At 39.9% G+C, this 14,222-nt stretch overlaps 1 protein-coding gene across 6 annotated transcripts in view; it reads left to right on the forward strand.

Moving 5' to 3' along the window:
• The window catches only part of adam23b (ADAM metallopeptidase domain 23b), a 42,709-nt gene extending 28,777 nt beyond the window's left edge, over window positions 1–13,932 (forward strand). For 4 of the 6 annotated variants that reach the window (XM_086092126.1, XM_086092129.1, XM_086092127.1 and 1 more), the window contains 15 exons: window positions 15–99; window positions 180–267; window positions 1,386–1,437; window positions 2,008–2,107; window positions 2,195–2,266; window positions 2,362–2,448; window positions 2,555–2,635; window positions 3,939–3,989; window positions 4,075–4,138; window positions 4,223–4,328; window positions 5,515–5,634; window positions 5,713–5,881; window positions 6,032–6,143; window positions 7,595–7,685; window positions 11,383–13,932. In XM_086092126.1, coding sequence (XP_085948252.1) covers window positions 15–99; window positions 180–267; window positions 1,386–1,437; window positions 2,008–2,107; window positions 2,195–2,266; window positions 2,362–2,448; window positions 2,555–2,635; window positions 3,939–3,989; window positions 4,075–4,138; window positions 4,223–4,328; window positions 5,515–5,634; window positions 5,713–5,881; window positions 6,032–6,143; window positions 7,595–7,685; window positions 11,383–11,428 — 1,324 coding nt within the window. In that variant the 3' untranslated portion in view covers window positions 11,429–13,932. Of the gene's footprint in view, window positions 1–14; window positions 100–179; window positions 268–1,385; window positions 1,438–2,007; window positions 2,108–2,194; window positions 2,267–2,361; window positions 2,449–2,554; window positions 2,636–3,938; window positions 3,990–4,074; window positions 4,139–4,222; window positions 4,329–5,514; window positions 5,635–5,712; window positions 5,882–6,031; window positions 6,144–6,823; window positions 6,915–7,594; window positions 7,686–11,382 lie in introns of all 6 variants that reach the window. The other 2 variants (XM_086092130.1, XM_086092131.1) reach the window with 2 other exon arrangements.
• The last annotated feature ends 290 nt before the right edge of the window (window positions 13,933–14,222 follow it).

The following is a 14,222-nucleotide window of genomic DNA, read 5'->3' on the forward strand; positions in this document are numbered from 1 at the left end:
TTTTTGTCTTACAGAAATGTGACCTTTCACTACCGCAGAAGCAGCGCAGCCTACTTCGGAGGCATGTGTTCTGTCAGCCGGGGGGTCGGCGTCAATGAGGTCAGATTGCGCACGAATGTCCTCTGTCACGCGGTGATCACGGTCAGCGGGCGTAAACCCAACTTCTGTTGCTCTCACAGTACGGCAGCACCTGGTCCATGGCCGGCTCGTTATCCCAGAGCCTGGCTCAGAATCTGGCCATACAGTGGGACCCCGCCTCCAAGAGAAGTATGCATTTGATTTGATTTGCGTGAACCAAAGAGGGCAGGCTAGATTGCTTACCCAGATCGGTAGGCAAAATATTGCCAACGCCTGGTCACGTTAGCAAACAGAGGGTTGAGGTTTTAAGAGAAATTTTCAGTAAAGATGTTTGTGGTGTAACCAGAGTAATCTGGAGCTGTCATCATTTTAGGGATTTAACTACTTGAAATTGCTCAGCAGATATATTAAAAGCTCCGTAAATAAACATGATCCGCGTGCCGGGCACATTTTTGTTTGTTTTCCGTGTGACCTGCTCACTTTCACAAGGCTTGAACTTCTTCATACCGTAAAAGTCATCTTCTAAAAGTGCAGGGTTGAATATATGACCGCAAGAGTGCCTGTAAATTGCATTGGATGCGAGACGTTAAACGAGCTGCTGACCTGCGCTACCGCTAGCTCGAAAATAGTGCACAAATCAAATACAATATGTTGATTCATGGTTTGCCAAATTATGAAATTACTGGCCATAACGTTAGGCACACTTGCACCACCTAAAGTGATCTAATACCTGATTAGTTAGCTCTTTCTTGTAGCAGCTTTTGTATTGGGTTTCATTCATTTCAGATTTCTGCAGGATGTAATTAGTAGGACTGGGTTAAAAAAATACAAATAAAAATCTAATAATTGATATTAAATCATAAAACCATGAATCGATTTTTTTATATATCTCTTTTTCCTATAAATTCTTAATTAAATAGATTTTTTTGTATCTTACTGTTTTCTTGAAATTTACTGTTCACCTGAATTTCCAAATGTTTTCTTACATTTGTGAAATACTTGATTCATTGCTCTTTTTCCATTTCCATTTACAATTATTGAATTCGATTATGAAAATATTTTCATCTCATCATTGTTGATATCAATATTTGTGCAACACTTAAGTGATTACGCGTGTTACTTTCATTAATAAACTAAATCATTTGATCAGTTACTGCCATTGTTGTTTTTGTCTTCTATATATGTTACAGACTAATAATTGTAATTTTGCTACAGGAACTGTATTTAAAAAAAAAAAAGGTAAAAATAGAAAGTCCTGAAATGTCATGACTGATTCTGTGCCCTTTCCTGTCATGTCTGATTTGCAGAGGAATGCGGTTGCACTGACTCGTGGACTGGCTGCATAATGGAGGACACTGGGTAATGTCCAGCATTAATTCTCTGTTGGATGTGTCACATCGGGTTGTAAAGTGGCAGGAAGCTGGAAATGGTCCGAGGGACATTGGGAATGTCTGATTCTTTCCATAAATTAACATCACTAGTGACACTAAAAATAATATTTGCAAAATTCCTCTGCTAAACTTTGCATGGTACATTATATTCCAGCTCTTTGAAACCTTTTTTCCATACTTACTTCTTGTTTTTTCTTATATTATATTCTCAAATTTGTCAAATCATTCTCAGAAATGTAATAAGATAGGAAACGGATCAATATCAGTATGCAGCAGTTTATTTCTATAAATCTCTGCAAGTGTTTACAGTGCCCAGAGGTCACTTATACATTCCTAGAAAATCACAATGTCCCATTACTGGTAAGCTACTCGCTGCCTGTCATTGGCATCATGTTGGTGACCCCTGCACTAGTGCGATTCAGCTTTGTCTGCATTGATTGTCTCGGCAATGTTTACACACGCAAGAGAAATGTTTCCAGGGTCTTTGCTCACTTCTTCCAGATGTACTTGACAGATGTTTTCGCTCTCCACTCCACAGTGTCCAACACCCACGCAAATTCTCCAAATGCAGCATCTCAGACTACAAGGACTTCCTCTTGAAAGGCGGAGGCTCGTGTCTGTTTAACAGGCCCACAAAGGTTTGATGCTCACCACTCCGCATCGCTGTGAACGCATCCAAATCACTCTTACAGAACCTTTCATACCCACTTGATGTATTTTGGCAGTTGTTCGAGGCCACCGAGTGCGGGAATGGATTTGTGGAAGTGGGAGAGGAGTGCGACTGCGGCGCCAGAGCTGTGAGTTTTTTTGTTTTTTTTCTCCCTCAGGATGTCACATGTGTTTGCAGTCCATGTGTGTGTTCAGAGAGCTGCAGCTCCGTTTCTATATTCAGGAGTGCTACAAGGGATGCTGCAAAAAGTGTTCGCTGGCCAACGGGGCGCACTGCAGTGACGGCCCCTGCTGCAATACCACGTGCCTGGTAACAGCTTGACTGAATGCACAGTATTTAAATGAGGAAAATAAGCATATTAGGTGGCACTTCGGAAATGTTCCTTCACATGCTTTTTCGCTTGTTTTCTTGCCAGTTCTTCCCACGAGGTTACAGTTGCCGCTATGCTGTGAATGACTGCGATATCTCAGAGACCTGCTCTGGGGACTCTGGACAGGTGTTGTTGAATAGCACTCCTCAGATTTTTTTTGTCCGGTCTCCCCATGTGGCCTGATACGAAATCACACCAGTAGTTGGCACGCTGCTGCTTTAGAACATTGAAAAGCAGTGATGGGGTAATGATGTCACGGCATGGTAGCATCCAATCATATTCCTCTGATAAATGGCCTTTATGTTTATATAGCACTTTACTACCTTTCGCCGCTGAACGCGCTCGGCAATGTCACCTCATTGACCTAGTGATTAATGGACTATGTTGTAATGGAAGGGAAGTTAACAGCTCGTGCATACGCTGCCATTTTCTATGTGATGACGTGCAATTACGGCGTAAGGTTATGGAGAGGCTTGAGGGGGGGAGGGGCACAGTGAAGTTGATGAAGTACAGTGGTAATGGTGTGATGTCATCCCCGTGCTGTTCAGAGCCGCTATAGCACTTGAGGGGGCAAATTTGTGTGTCAAATTTGGTGTTTAAAATGGACAGATGGTGATTCATAACTGATGTGTTTAAAAAATATATATATTTATCCGTCTGTCTGTCTTACACTGCCCACAAGTGGCTAAGGCAGGCAGCAGCACAATGGCCATTGTGACAGTCGAATTATATTTAAGTCTATTTTATTATGCCATTACTATACACTTTTTAAGGAATGACAACATTATAAGGTAAACATTTTGTAAATATTTTATTACAATGTTTTTTAATTTATTATTTATATAAATTTATTATTATTATTATTATATTTATTTATTTTTAGGGCAGCTGGAACAGATTAATTGCATTTTTATTCATTTCAAAGGGGAAACATGATTTGAGATAGGCCCTACGTGTGGTCACAGAACAAATTAAACTCACACCTCAAGCCACCAATTTAGTTTACTGAAATACTGAATACTGAAAATAAAAAAATACTGAAATTGCTTAATTGTATTTTTTTTATTGTAGTATTCATTATTAATCTATTCATAATTAACAGATTTTTGCAATTAAATAAATAAAACGAAATTAATTAATTAATTAATTAATTATATGAAGTAAATACATTTTAATTAAGAATTTTCAGGAAAAAAACCTCAAGTTAATGTTACATAAAAGAACGACAAGATTTTTTAAATTGATATCCTGTGTTTTGTTAATGCATGTTGTAGCCCTTAAATCTTAACATTTTGTGGCATTCCAGCTCAAAGAATCACTCTGCATTCACGAGGGATTTTGCATTGATATATTAATGCTAATTTGTAGTTGCATTTGTTTGTTTTGTGTTTAGTTGTAGTATATAAATGTGTGTGTTTTGTCTTCACAGTGCCCCCCCAACCTTCATAAACAAGATGGATACCTCTGCCAGGTGAACCAGGTAGGCATGTAAATAGAGATTTCATTAGCAGAATAAGATACATTGGCACCATGCACGGATGCCTTTATCACTTTGCCATCTGAAGGGACGATGCTACAGTGGCGAGTGTAAGACCAGAGAGAACCAGTGCAGATACATCTGGGGGCCAAGTAAGATGAATAGACTTCACTGATGGAAGTTCAGCTTCAGTACAGTTCACACAGCTCCTCCTACTCTGGTTGTTTTCTCATCAGAGGCTGGAGGCTCAGAAAAGTTCTGCTACGAGAAGTTAAACACCGAGGGCACTGACAAGGGCAACTGTGGGAGGGACGGCGACAAATGGATCCAGTGCAGCAAACAGTGAGTACCAAGAGGGAAAGCTCCTTCGAAACCTTTTCCACATATTGCGACTTTAAATTTGCATCTCTATAGCTTCCAACGGAGAAAGTAACTTCCAAAGCCTCTGAAATTCCTGCAAGTTAGGATTTTTCAGTCGGACAGGAGTGGTGAAATTGTTACTTCTTTGTTGAGCAGCATGTCAGCACTTATTGAACTTTTACTCAACTGGGATTTATTTGACAGCGTTCAGCTGCAACTTTGGAATGATCAGAGATTCTGTGACAGTTTTTCCTGCTGACCTCTTCGCAGAGTTTGTGTTTTTTCTACTCTTGAGAGAGTGAGGCCATGCCAAGTTCAGGGAAAAAAAAACAATTATGTAGCAATTTCTGGTTAGACACTTCACCAAACCATGTGGGTACACAATCACATTTTACAAGGTTAACAAAGATAGAAAGATAATTTACCATTTACCAAGAATATTTAATTGTGACACAGTCAAATGGTATTAATTCACAACATTAATAAACATATTTCATTATTTGAATGTGTTTAATTCCTATTCAAAATGTTAATGTACAATAAAGCTGCTTTATTTTATTGTCGCGCTGTTATCATTGCTGTTCTCTGCTGTGTAAGCGTCTTCGAGTGTCCAAATAAGCACTTTATGAATTCAAAATAAATGTATTTAATTTAAATTATTATTATTATTATTGTTATTTATGCTATTGTTCACCATTTTATTGCTAGCTAGCTAATTATCTAGCTAGTTATCGCTAGCGAAATACTGTAGATAGCGTGATAACCAGATAGATAGATAGCTAGAGCTATCAAGCTATCTATCTATCGAGCTAGCTATCACTAGCTAGATACTATAGATAGCTTGATGGCTAGCTAGCTAGCTAGCTAGCTAGCTAGCTAGCTAGCTAGATAGATAGATAGATAGATAGATAGATAGATAGATAGATAGATAGATAGATAGATAGATAGATAGATAGATAGATAGATAGATAGATAGATAGATAGATAGATAGATAGCAAACAATAAATTGATGAACGTTAGCAATACTGGGAGTTTTCAGCTAACATTTTAACTGTGTTGTGAGTGACGAGTATTAATAACCACATTCAAATGAAACAGTAGGTATCATGGTAATTTAATTGTTTGGGAAGATGAATATGAATAAAAATCCTCTCTCTACTTCCACAGCGATGTCTTCTGCGGTTATCTCTTGTGCTCCAACATCGGCCGCAACCCCCGCATTGGAACAATGAAAGGAGATATCTCCCCCACCTCTTTTAACCATCAAGGCAGGCTGATAGACTGCAGGTGAACTTGTTGTTTTCGGTCAGAAGGAGTCTATAAAATGACAGTTCTGCAACACTGCCCACTGTCCTTTCTTTGCAGCGGTGGACACGTTCTTTTGGACGACGAGACCGATTTAGGCTACGTGGATGACGGGAGTCCCTGTGGGCCGTCAATGATGTGCCTTGACCATAAGTGTCTGTCCATCCAGTCACTCAACATTAGCACCTGCCCAACTGGACCTAATGGACAAGTGTGCTCCGCCCACGGGGTGAGTCCTGGTGTGAAAGGACTCAAAAAATAAACACAATGATGTGAATGACAAACTACTAGGAAACATAATGTCATAACTGGTGCTCGGCATAGTAACAAAAGTGACATTTTCCATTTTGTGTCAGTGACTTTTGTATGCTGCGTACAGGTGTGCAACAATGAAGCCACATGCACCTGTGACACCACGTGGGCGGGGACAGACTGTAGTATGCCTGACCCTCCTAAACTCCCTGAAACTACTCCAACTCAAGGGCCCAAGGGTCAGTTTTCACTTCTTTCTTACAAAACATGCCAGTTTATTTGCACTGCATATTATTCTCCGTTTTTCTGCCATGTTACTAGGTGATTCGCAGTGTGGTACGTGGGTTCCCTCTAGTGGTACATGAAAGAACCTCTGCCTGAGTACAGTACAGTTGTATTTAGCTGGGACTTTCTGTTTTTTAAAAATAACTATTTATTTTATTTTTAACTTGTACGTGTATAATACATTTTAATTGAATTATTATTTAAGTACGGCTTTTTTTTTTATATCCCTTTATGCAAGCCCAGTGCAAATGGTAATTTTAAACATCATTTCCAAAACTAACTAAATAAATAAAAAAACCTATCTTGCTTGAGTTATCAAAACCTGCAACGTTTGTTATTAGGCCTACTACGCTAGTGTATTTTAATGTTTGCCATAATGGTGGAACTAAGTACTTTTTTAAGAGGCGTAAGTTTACAAACTAGCGACTTAATAGATCTGTCTTCGTGTTACATGTTAAACAGCAACTGTTAGAATTGGATTTATCCACTCGATACGTTGCCGAAGAGGACCTGGACGCAGCATTTTTAAGGGTCGCGGGCTGGCGGGTATCACTTGATCCAGGACTCTTGAAGCAGAGGCCTGCCGTTTGTCTTTTGCCAGGGTGGTAACCATGCTCCTTTTCCCTCCACACAGTGAGCGTGGCCACTAACAGGCTGATAGGGGCAGTAGCAGGGACCATTCTGGCCCTGGGGGTGATTTTTGGAGGCACAGGGTGGGGAATAGAGTAAGCATTTTTAACCCTTTCACAGCTCTTCCTCTCATAGTGGTGCCTCAGTGTGCGGGCGGTTTTTGTGAGCCGGCCTGAGCCCGTGTGTGCGTCCCGGTGGCTTTGTGTCTTCTTGTGTGTTGGTGATGACCATATGATCATGTCTTATGATTGGTTGTTTTCAGTGTCGTGTGATTGATTGATGGACCCCGCCCCCTATCCCCGACTCCCTCTTTCTCCCTCCCCTCCTACCGCTTCCTGGTGTTCCCCATTACAAAGCCCTCTTCTTCACCTGCCTCCTCTTCTTTCTCTTCTTCTTAGTCGTCATGTGGTTGCTCCTGTGATCCTCTCCTTTCTGGGGCATGTGGGGCATTTAGATGGACACAAGCAGAAGAAGTGTCCACATAGTGACCTGACCTTCATGTGTGTTGACCCCCGAAAAGCATTCTCTGCATATTGCAGGCCACACAAAGAGACACCACCCATCAATCTGTTTAGTCAAACATTTGATGGGTGCTCAACTTCCCCCAGCAGGCCACTGATGATCACACCATGTAAACACTAGAATGGGGCTAGAGAAGCATGCGAGACGTTGTAATCATGTGGAATCGTGTCGAGTTACATGTTATTGCTACAGCGAGCCAGCATAGAAACTCATGTGTTTCCCCCCCCCCCCCCCCCCCCATAACCCTTTGCAGGTCCTAGTGCCACCAATCTAATAATAGGCTCCATCGCCGGAGCCATCCTTGTGGCTGCCATAGTGCTGGGGGGGACTGGATGGGGTTTTAAGTAAGCAAACACGCCCGCATGCCTCTCCTGCTCGACCTCCAGCATCCTCGCTGCTTTTAGACGCCAGGGTTTGAGCTCCTGCTGCAGAATATGCACGCCGACCACATATGACGCCGAGCACGCTTTGCCGGGAAAAGCTGAGGTTCATTTTGCGGCGTGACGAGAGCGCATAGAGGACGTTCAAGGGCGGGCGAGCTCCGCACGCGCCGGCCGGTCTGCGGATCTGTAGCAGAACCTCAAACTGATTGGGTAGATCGGGCCGAGCTCGGTGCTTGATGTGCATGCTGAGATGACAGTTAAGAGGCCTCAGAGGTGTATTGTTGTTATTTTAAGATGAAATGGAGAATTGTCCTTCAGTGTGTTAGCACGAATTTGTGTTTCTCTTGGGCTTTTGTGCTCAATGGTCATATCTGATTTTTAAACAGACAAATGGGTATTCGACAGGTATCTCATGTACAGTATGAAGCAACAGAACAAAAAGAGTTATATCTATGTACCACCTCAGAGCTCCACAGACGGTGGAAGCTTTTAAAAAAGGACTCAAAACCTTCCTTAAAAAAATAAAAAAAAAAGCTTTCTCTGATTAATTTCTATTTTGAGCTTTTAACTTTTTCTTCTGGTTTTTATTGACTGTTTTTTTTGTTTGGTTTTTACTGTGTGCTTTTATTGCTTTTATTATTGCCTGTGCTGTGCACTTTGAGATTTTGTTTTTTTTATAAATGTAAAGTGCGTTACAAATAAAATCTATTATTATTATTATGTAAAATACTTATTTTTTTACCATAAAGTAATACATTTTTCTGTGTATTTTAATTATTAAACTTATTAGAGCACTTTAAAAACAACCGCAGGTTACAGAAAGTGCGGTACATAACACAAATTGAGTATAAGATTGTGACACGAAACAATTACAAAGTTAAAATAAAATAAAATTATCAATAAATAAAGTCACTTAAATAAGGTGAGAGTCTCTCAGTGTTAAAAATCCAAAGAATAAAAATCTGTTTCGAGGCAGGTTTTAGAATTAATTTTACATATTGTTTTATTTATTATTTAAAATCATATGCGTGTGTATATGTAAAATTATATATATTTAATTTATATTCCTAATATCTTCTGTCTTATAATTTTCAGAAATGAAATCAATAATTTAAGTATATTTTTATGCTAAATAGATTTTTTTTCTTTAATATTTTGGAAAAAACTATGCATTATTTAATTATAAATAAAAATATGTAATTAAATAAAAGGAAACAAAAATTATTTAGAAAACAATACAAAAAATCAATAAATACATTTTTATTGACCAATTTTAAGGGGGGGGGGGGGAACGGCTAAATTAATGCAATAAATATATGAATGGATCATGTCGATTAAAGAAAAGAGCAGAGGTAAATATTTTACCACCCCCCAAAAAACAAAACTAAACAAAAGACAATAAACATCCACATGTACTGGAAAAAGTGCAGACAAGAGAAATTCTACTATTAAAGAGAACACACTGTTGAGAATAAACTAATACAATTTGCAAATGGAGCAAATATAGGTTGTAAATGTAGGTCAGTGTTTCTGATTGTGTTGATGCCGGCAGAGAATCATGATCGATAGCGCAATATTGATATCTTGTCCCACCTTTAGGGGCTTTAGGGGATGATACTGCCCCTTTCCATAATCATCCGTAGCTTAATCCTAAACACATAGTGTACACATAACATTCTTGGCGGAAGTGTGTGCATGTTCACTCGGGTTTGGAAAAGGTCAGGAAAGCAGAAGCAAAATGTCAAACCTTCACTATCCGAGGGTGACGCTTTCATTTTAAAGAAGACCCGCCCCCCTCGCCCCCCACACTTCGCGTCTCCCCCTTTCCCTTTTCACCGGCCGCCATTGCTGCCTGCTTGACAGAACCGGTATACACACACGGCGCATTGCACTGCATGCGGTAGTTGGGCCGTAACGGGCCTTCTATTGGATCAGGTGCATGACACGATGAGTGCTAGGAGCCCCACAGCAAGCCACAGTACGGGGAGGTTGTGCATCACTCCTGTTGTCCTATTTGTTGTTGTGCCATTGTTGTGCTAGTTGCCGACACCGCCGCCGCCGCCGCCGCCGCTGCTGTTGTTGTTGTTGATGTCTCTCGCCCCTCTGTAGATTATTTAGAACGTATTGTATGTCAGCTTCCTTTCCGCGACTAATAAGACGTCGTCAGCCGCCGTCTGCATGCACGCGCCAGCTGACTGCAAAGGGGCCAACGGGGGTTTGTTCGCATTCACAGACCTTCAAAGGTTAAGCGACTCAACTGAGGCAAACATTTGTAATGTGGGAAGTATGTGTTTAGCATGATGCAATGCGACTGAAAGGGTTTGTGGAAGTCAACACCCCGATGGGCCCTCGTTGCAGTCGAGCTGCACTGGTCAACATGGAGGAGGAGCCTTTTACCTGATTTCGGTTTTCATTTTTTTATTTTGGATCTGATTTTTAGTCCTCCGAAGTAAACATCTCGAGTTCGCTGATCTTTTTCAGGAACCTATCCTCCGTTCTTCGTTGCGTTGAAGTCAGGAGCTTCATTTAGTAAGGCCGTAGCCTTGTCTAATAGGAAAAAAAAGCGCTTCACATGTGACAAGGACCGACATAAGCCCTTCCTGTTATGTTGCAAGTCAAATTGACCACTTGGAAAATCTAGATTTAGTTTTTTCATCAATTTAGATTTTAAATTTTCTTCTCTAGGCTTTCTTTTCTCTTAAAAATAAAATAAAAATATGCAAGTTTGATTATTTTATTACACGTTGATTAAATATAGAGCGGGTCACACTGATCTATGAGCATTGTTGGTAAGAAACAAGCGCAACAATTTTTTTGATTTTATTGTATTTTTCAAATGGGTTTAAAAATGTACAATTAAAATTGGCATAAAACGTCTTATGCTGGCCTTATTTCTTTACATCAAAAATAATTAAGAAAAAATACTATTTATATTGTATTTTTCATGTTTAAACTATATTTAGAGATTGAGATAAAGCTTCTGATGGCCTCATTTTCATCCTTTTTTAAATATTTATATTTATTTTGTCTATATATATTTTTAAGAAATGTTTCTTCTCTCTCTAGGCTTATTTTTTCTTTTGTGTTAAAAAAAAATAGATATGCCAGTTTTATTATTGTATTATATGTTAATTAAACAAAGAACGAGTCACATTGATCCATGAAAATTGTTAATCAGAAACAAGCACAAAGAAGTTTTGTTTTTTTGTTTTGTTTTGGGTTTGTTGCCACGATGGCGGCAAAACACTGCTTTTCTATTGGACAGCGCTATAAACAATCTTAAGCTCCTCCCCTCACTTCAACATACGAGGTATGTCAGAAATGTTCCAGCATTAGCGTCATTAAAGATATATTTCAAACCCAAACTACAAGCAGAATGTGTACAAAAAGATCCTTTCGAGTTGGGCCGGAAAACTTGTGGATGCGATACCATGACAACATGCCCCCTCAAAATGCCATGAGCATCTGACAGTTCCTGCCTGAAGAAATCGTATTTCATTTGTGACACCAGTCCTGGAACTTTTCTGACACACCTTATCGTTCCTTTGTCCACTAATAGTCGATTACCAAGACAAAAGAATGAGGCTGCACGTCCATGTTGCACCGGTCGCGTCCCAGATGCGAAGTTGCTAACATGTGTTTCTTGTCTCCTTGCAAGAAATGTGAAGAAACGGCGGTACGACCCCAACGCCTCAGCCATTTAACGCTGAAGGGCGGACGCCAAACACAGACGGACTCCTCCAAGGCTTCCTTAGTTGGCAACCTGACAGCTGGATTGCACTTATTGCTGTTGACCTTTGGCATTAGATTTACTTGAATAATAATTATATATATATTAAAAAAACAAAACAGATATAGTGGACATTTTAACAAATTCCATCGTAGTGACAGTAGACGCGCGCAACCTTTTTAGCCTTTTCACACCACTCATCACACACAAGCCTGATCTGTAGAATGACAGAGCTCGTCGTCTACCGCCCTCCGTTTTTCAGTGCCAGCGCACAGGTGCTCTCACACACCTGGCACCTTTTCTCCTCACGTCCAGCGCTGCTTGCTGGCCCTCCGGCATGAAGAGCACCTCGACACGGGCTCTGCATGGCTACTACGTAAGCTGTGAATATTCAGCAAAAAACACATCCTTCCAAAGAGACAGGAAAGCAACACGGGGGGGGGGGGGGGGGGATAGCGTCATTCCAACGATGACGACATGATTGACAGCGGGTTGCATGTGAGACGCAGGCCCGTGAATAGTGTCAAAAACTGTACATAATCTTAGCATTTTAGCTTTGAAATATGACGGCGTATTAGGGCCATGTATAAAAAAAAATTTTTTTGCGGGGCGGTAATATTGTGAGAAAAAACCTGCAAATTTGATACTTTATAAAGTGGCAGATTTGCTAGAAAAAAAACTCTGAAACTTACAAGAAATACACGTAGCGTACTCGGATGTTTGTGCCAATACTTTTTGGTCGGGTTTTCAAATAAAGTGATAGTAATTAATTGCTTTAGCAGAGATCAACCATATCACGTTCAGCTTTTGCACTTTGAAGCGCCTTTGCGAAGGTCCACAGGCACACCTTGAGGCTTTTAAGCATTTAAGTTAATTTGTTAAAATGTATATTTACTTGTACATTTATGTTTCCAGAATTATTATTTACACATTCGTACATTTGTTTTGTTTTTTTGTACACGTAGCTAAGTTGATGTGTTGAATCTGCTGCTCGCCGTCATTCTCTTGCATTTACCTAAAGTATGCTAGCTTCTGATTGGTTAGTGTTAGTCAGCTGATAGGGGATCAGGAAGTGTTGTCGCTCTAGCTGCCGTGTATGACGAGTAAAGTTTAAATTAAAAATAAATCTGTCTCCATCCTGCTTTTTTATTTTATAAACAGTAACTACCAACAAATCCTACGCTACGTGTAATTGTCTTAAGTTTTTGAGTTTTTCTCTCGCAAATTTGCCACTTTATAAAGTCTTAAATTTGCCACAATAAAGTTGCATATTTGCAACTTTTTTTCTCGAAAATTTGTAAGTTTTTTTTCTCGCAAATTTGCCACTTAATAAAGTCACAAATTGCACGTTTTTTTCTCGCAAGTTTTTTTCTCAAAAATTCGCCACTTTGTGTATTCGCAAATTTGCCACTTTATAAAGTCTTAAATTTTCCACTATAAAGTCGGAAATTTGCACATTTTTTTCTCTGAAATTTGCCACTTAATAAAGTCGCAAATTGCAAGTTTTTTTTCTCTGAATATTTCCCCACCTCTGAAAAAATATGAACATTTACATACGTTGCCCTAATATTCTGTTGTATTGAAATGATTTTCCAATAACTTTTTCTTCTTCTTTTTTTTTACATTAGCATGTTTTATAGCAGGCTATTGAAACACTAATAATGACGATTTTGGGCCAAAAAAAATGTAACCTCCGGAGCCTCGCCGTGTGGCGTCCGAGAGAAGCATGTCAGAGATGGAGTGCGACACGCGGTCCGCTCTCAGTATTGACGTTGAAGAAAAAGCCAAAGAAGCAATCACCATGAACATATGGATGTTGCACACGGAGCACTTTGCCCTCTGTCGTGTCCAGCCAGGGCTCACCCATCCACACAACCACGACATCCGGCTTCGCCTTTTACTCTCATAGTAGGAATCCAGTCTACAGGAAACGCTGCATGCAATCACTACTGTATAGTGGGCTTATAATAATTCTATATGGGAGTCCCCCAGGATGTGTAAGAAAAATATGCTAGAAAAACATAAGGTGCATGTCAACAAGGAAACATTTAACTTTTATTTACTATGCAAAAGAGAGATATTGCACAAAAAGGGACAGAGGTGAAATTTGAAAAACCTAACGCTGAAAATAATCTAGTTCTCGATTCGGCCGCTCCCTCATCTTGTTTCATTTTGCTTCAAAGAGGAGCAACAACGAAAAGAGCTGATTCATATTTACGATGATGAATAATAAGCAAATGAGAGCACTTCTGTATGTATGTTTGTGTGTGTGTGTGTCCCATCTAATGTTTTTAATCACGATCACGCTCAATGGTGCCTGTACATACCGAGGCCTCGTGCAGGGTTCTTCTTGTTGTCCTCTACAGATGGCGGTGGGTGTGTTGACTCCATGTCTCTCGTCTGCTCGTCCACTGTCCTCTCTTATCTCACTGCATCATGTACACTTGGACTGGTCAATAAAATACTGACTCCTTTTAACTCTTCTTCTTTTTTTGTCTTTTTCTCCAACACGTTCCTTAAATTAGTATTTACGTGAACAAAGTCAGCAAAAATTTATCAAATATTTTGGTTTCCAGTCAGGTTATTACATACACAAATGGGTCAATAACAACATTTTAAGAGACCCTCTTCGCCCCCAAAAAGTTGAGATCTTTCATTGAACTTCATATTCATACATTTCAATCGACAGTAGGGGGCGTTGCTACATAAATGTTAGCGCAGATGCATGGCGGAAGCCGGTTAGATTAGTCTTCTTAATTGTTATTCCT

The sequence above is a fragment of the Leptonotus elevatus genome, chromosome 12 (assembly GCF_054856555.1).
Source record: "Leptonotus elevatus isolate MCC_2025b chromosome 12, RoL_Lele_1.0, whole genome shotgun sequence".
Classification (NCBI taxonomy): domain Eukaryota; kingdom Metazoa; phylum Chordata; class Actinopteri; order Syngnathiformes; family Syngnathidae; genus Leptonotus; species Leptonotus elevatus.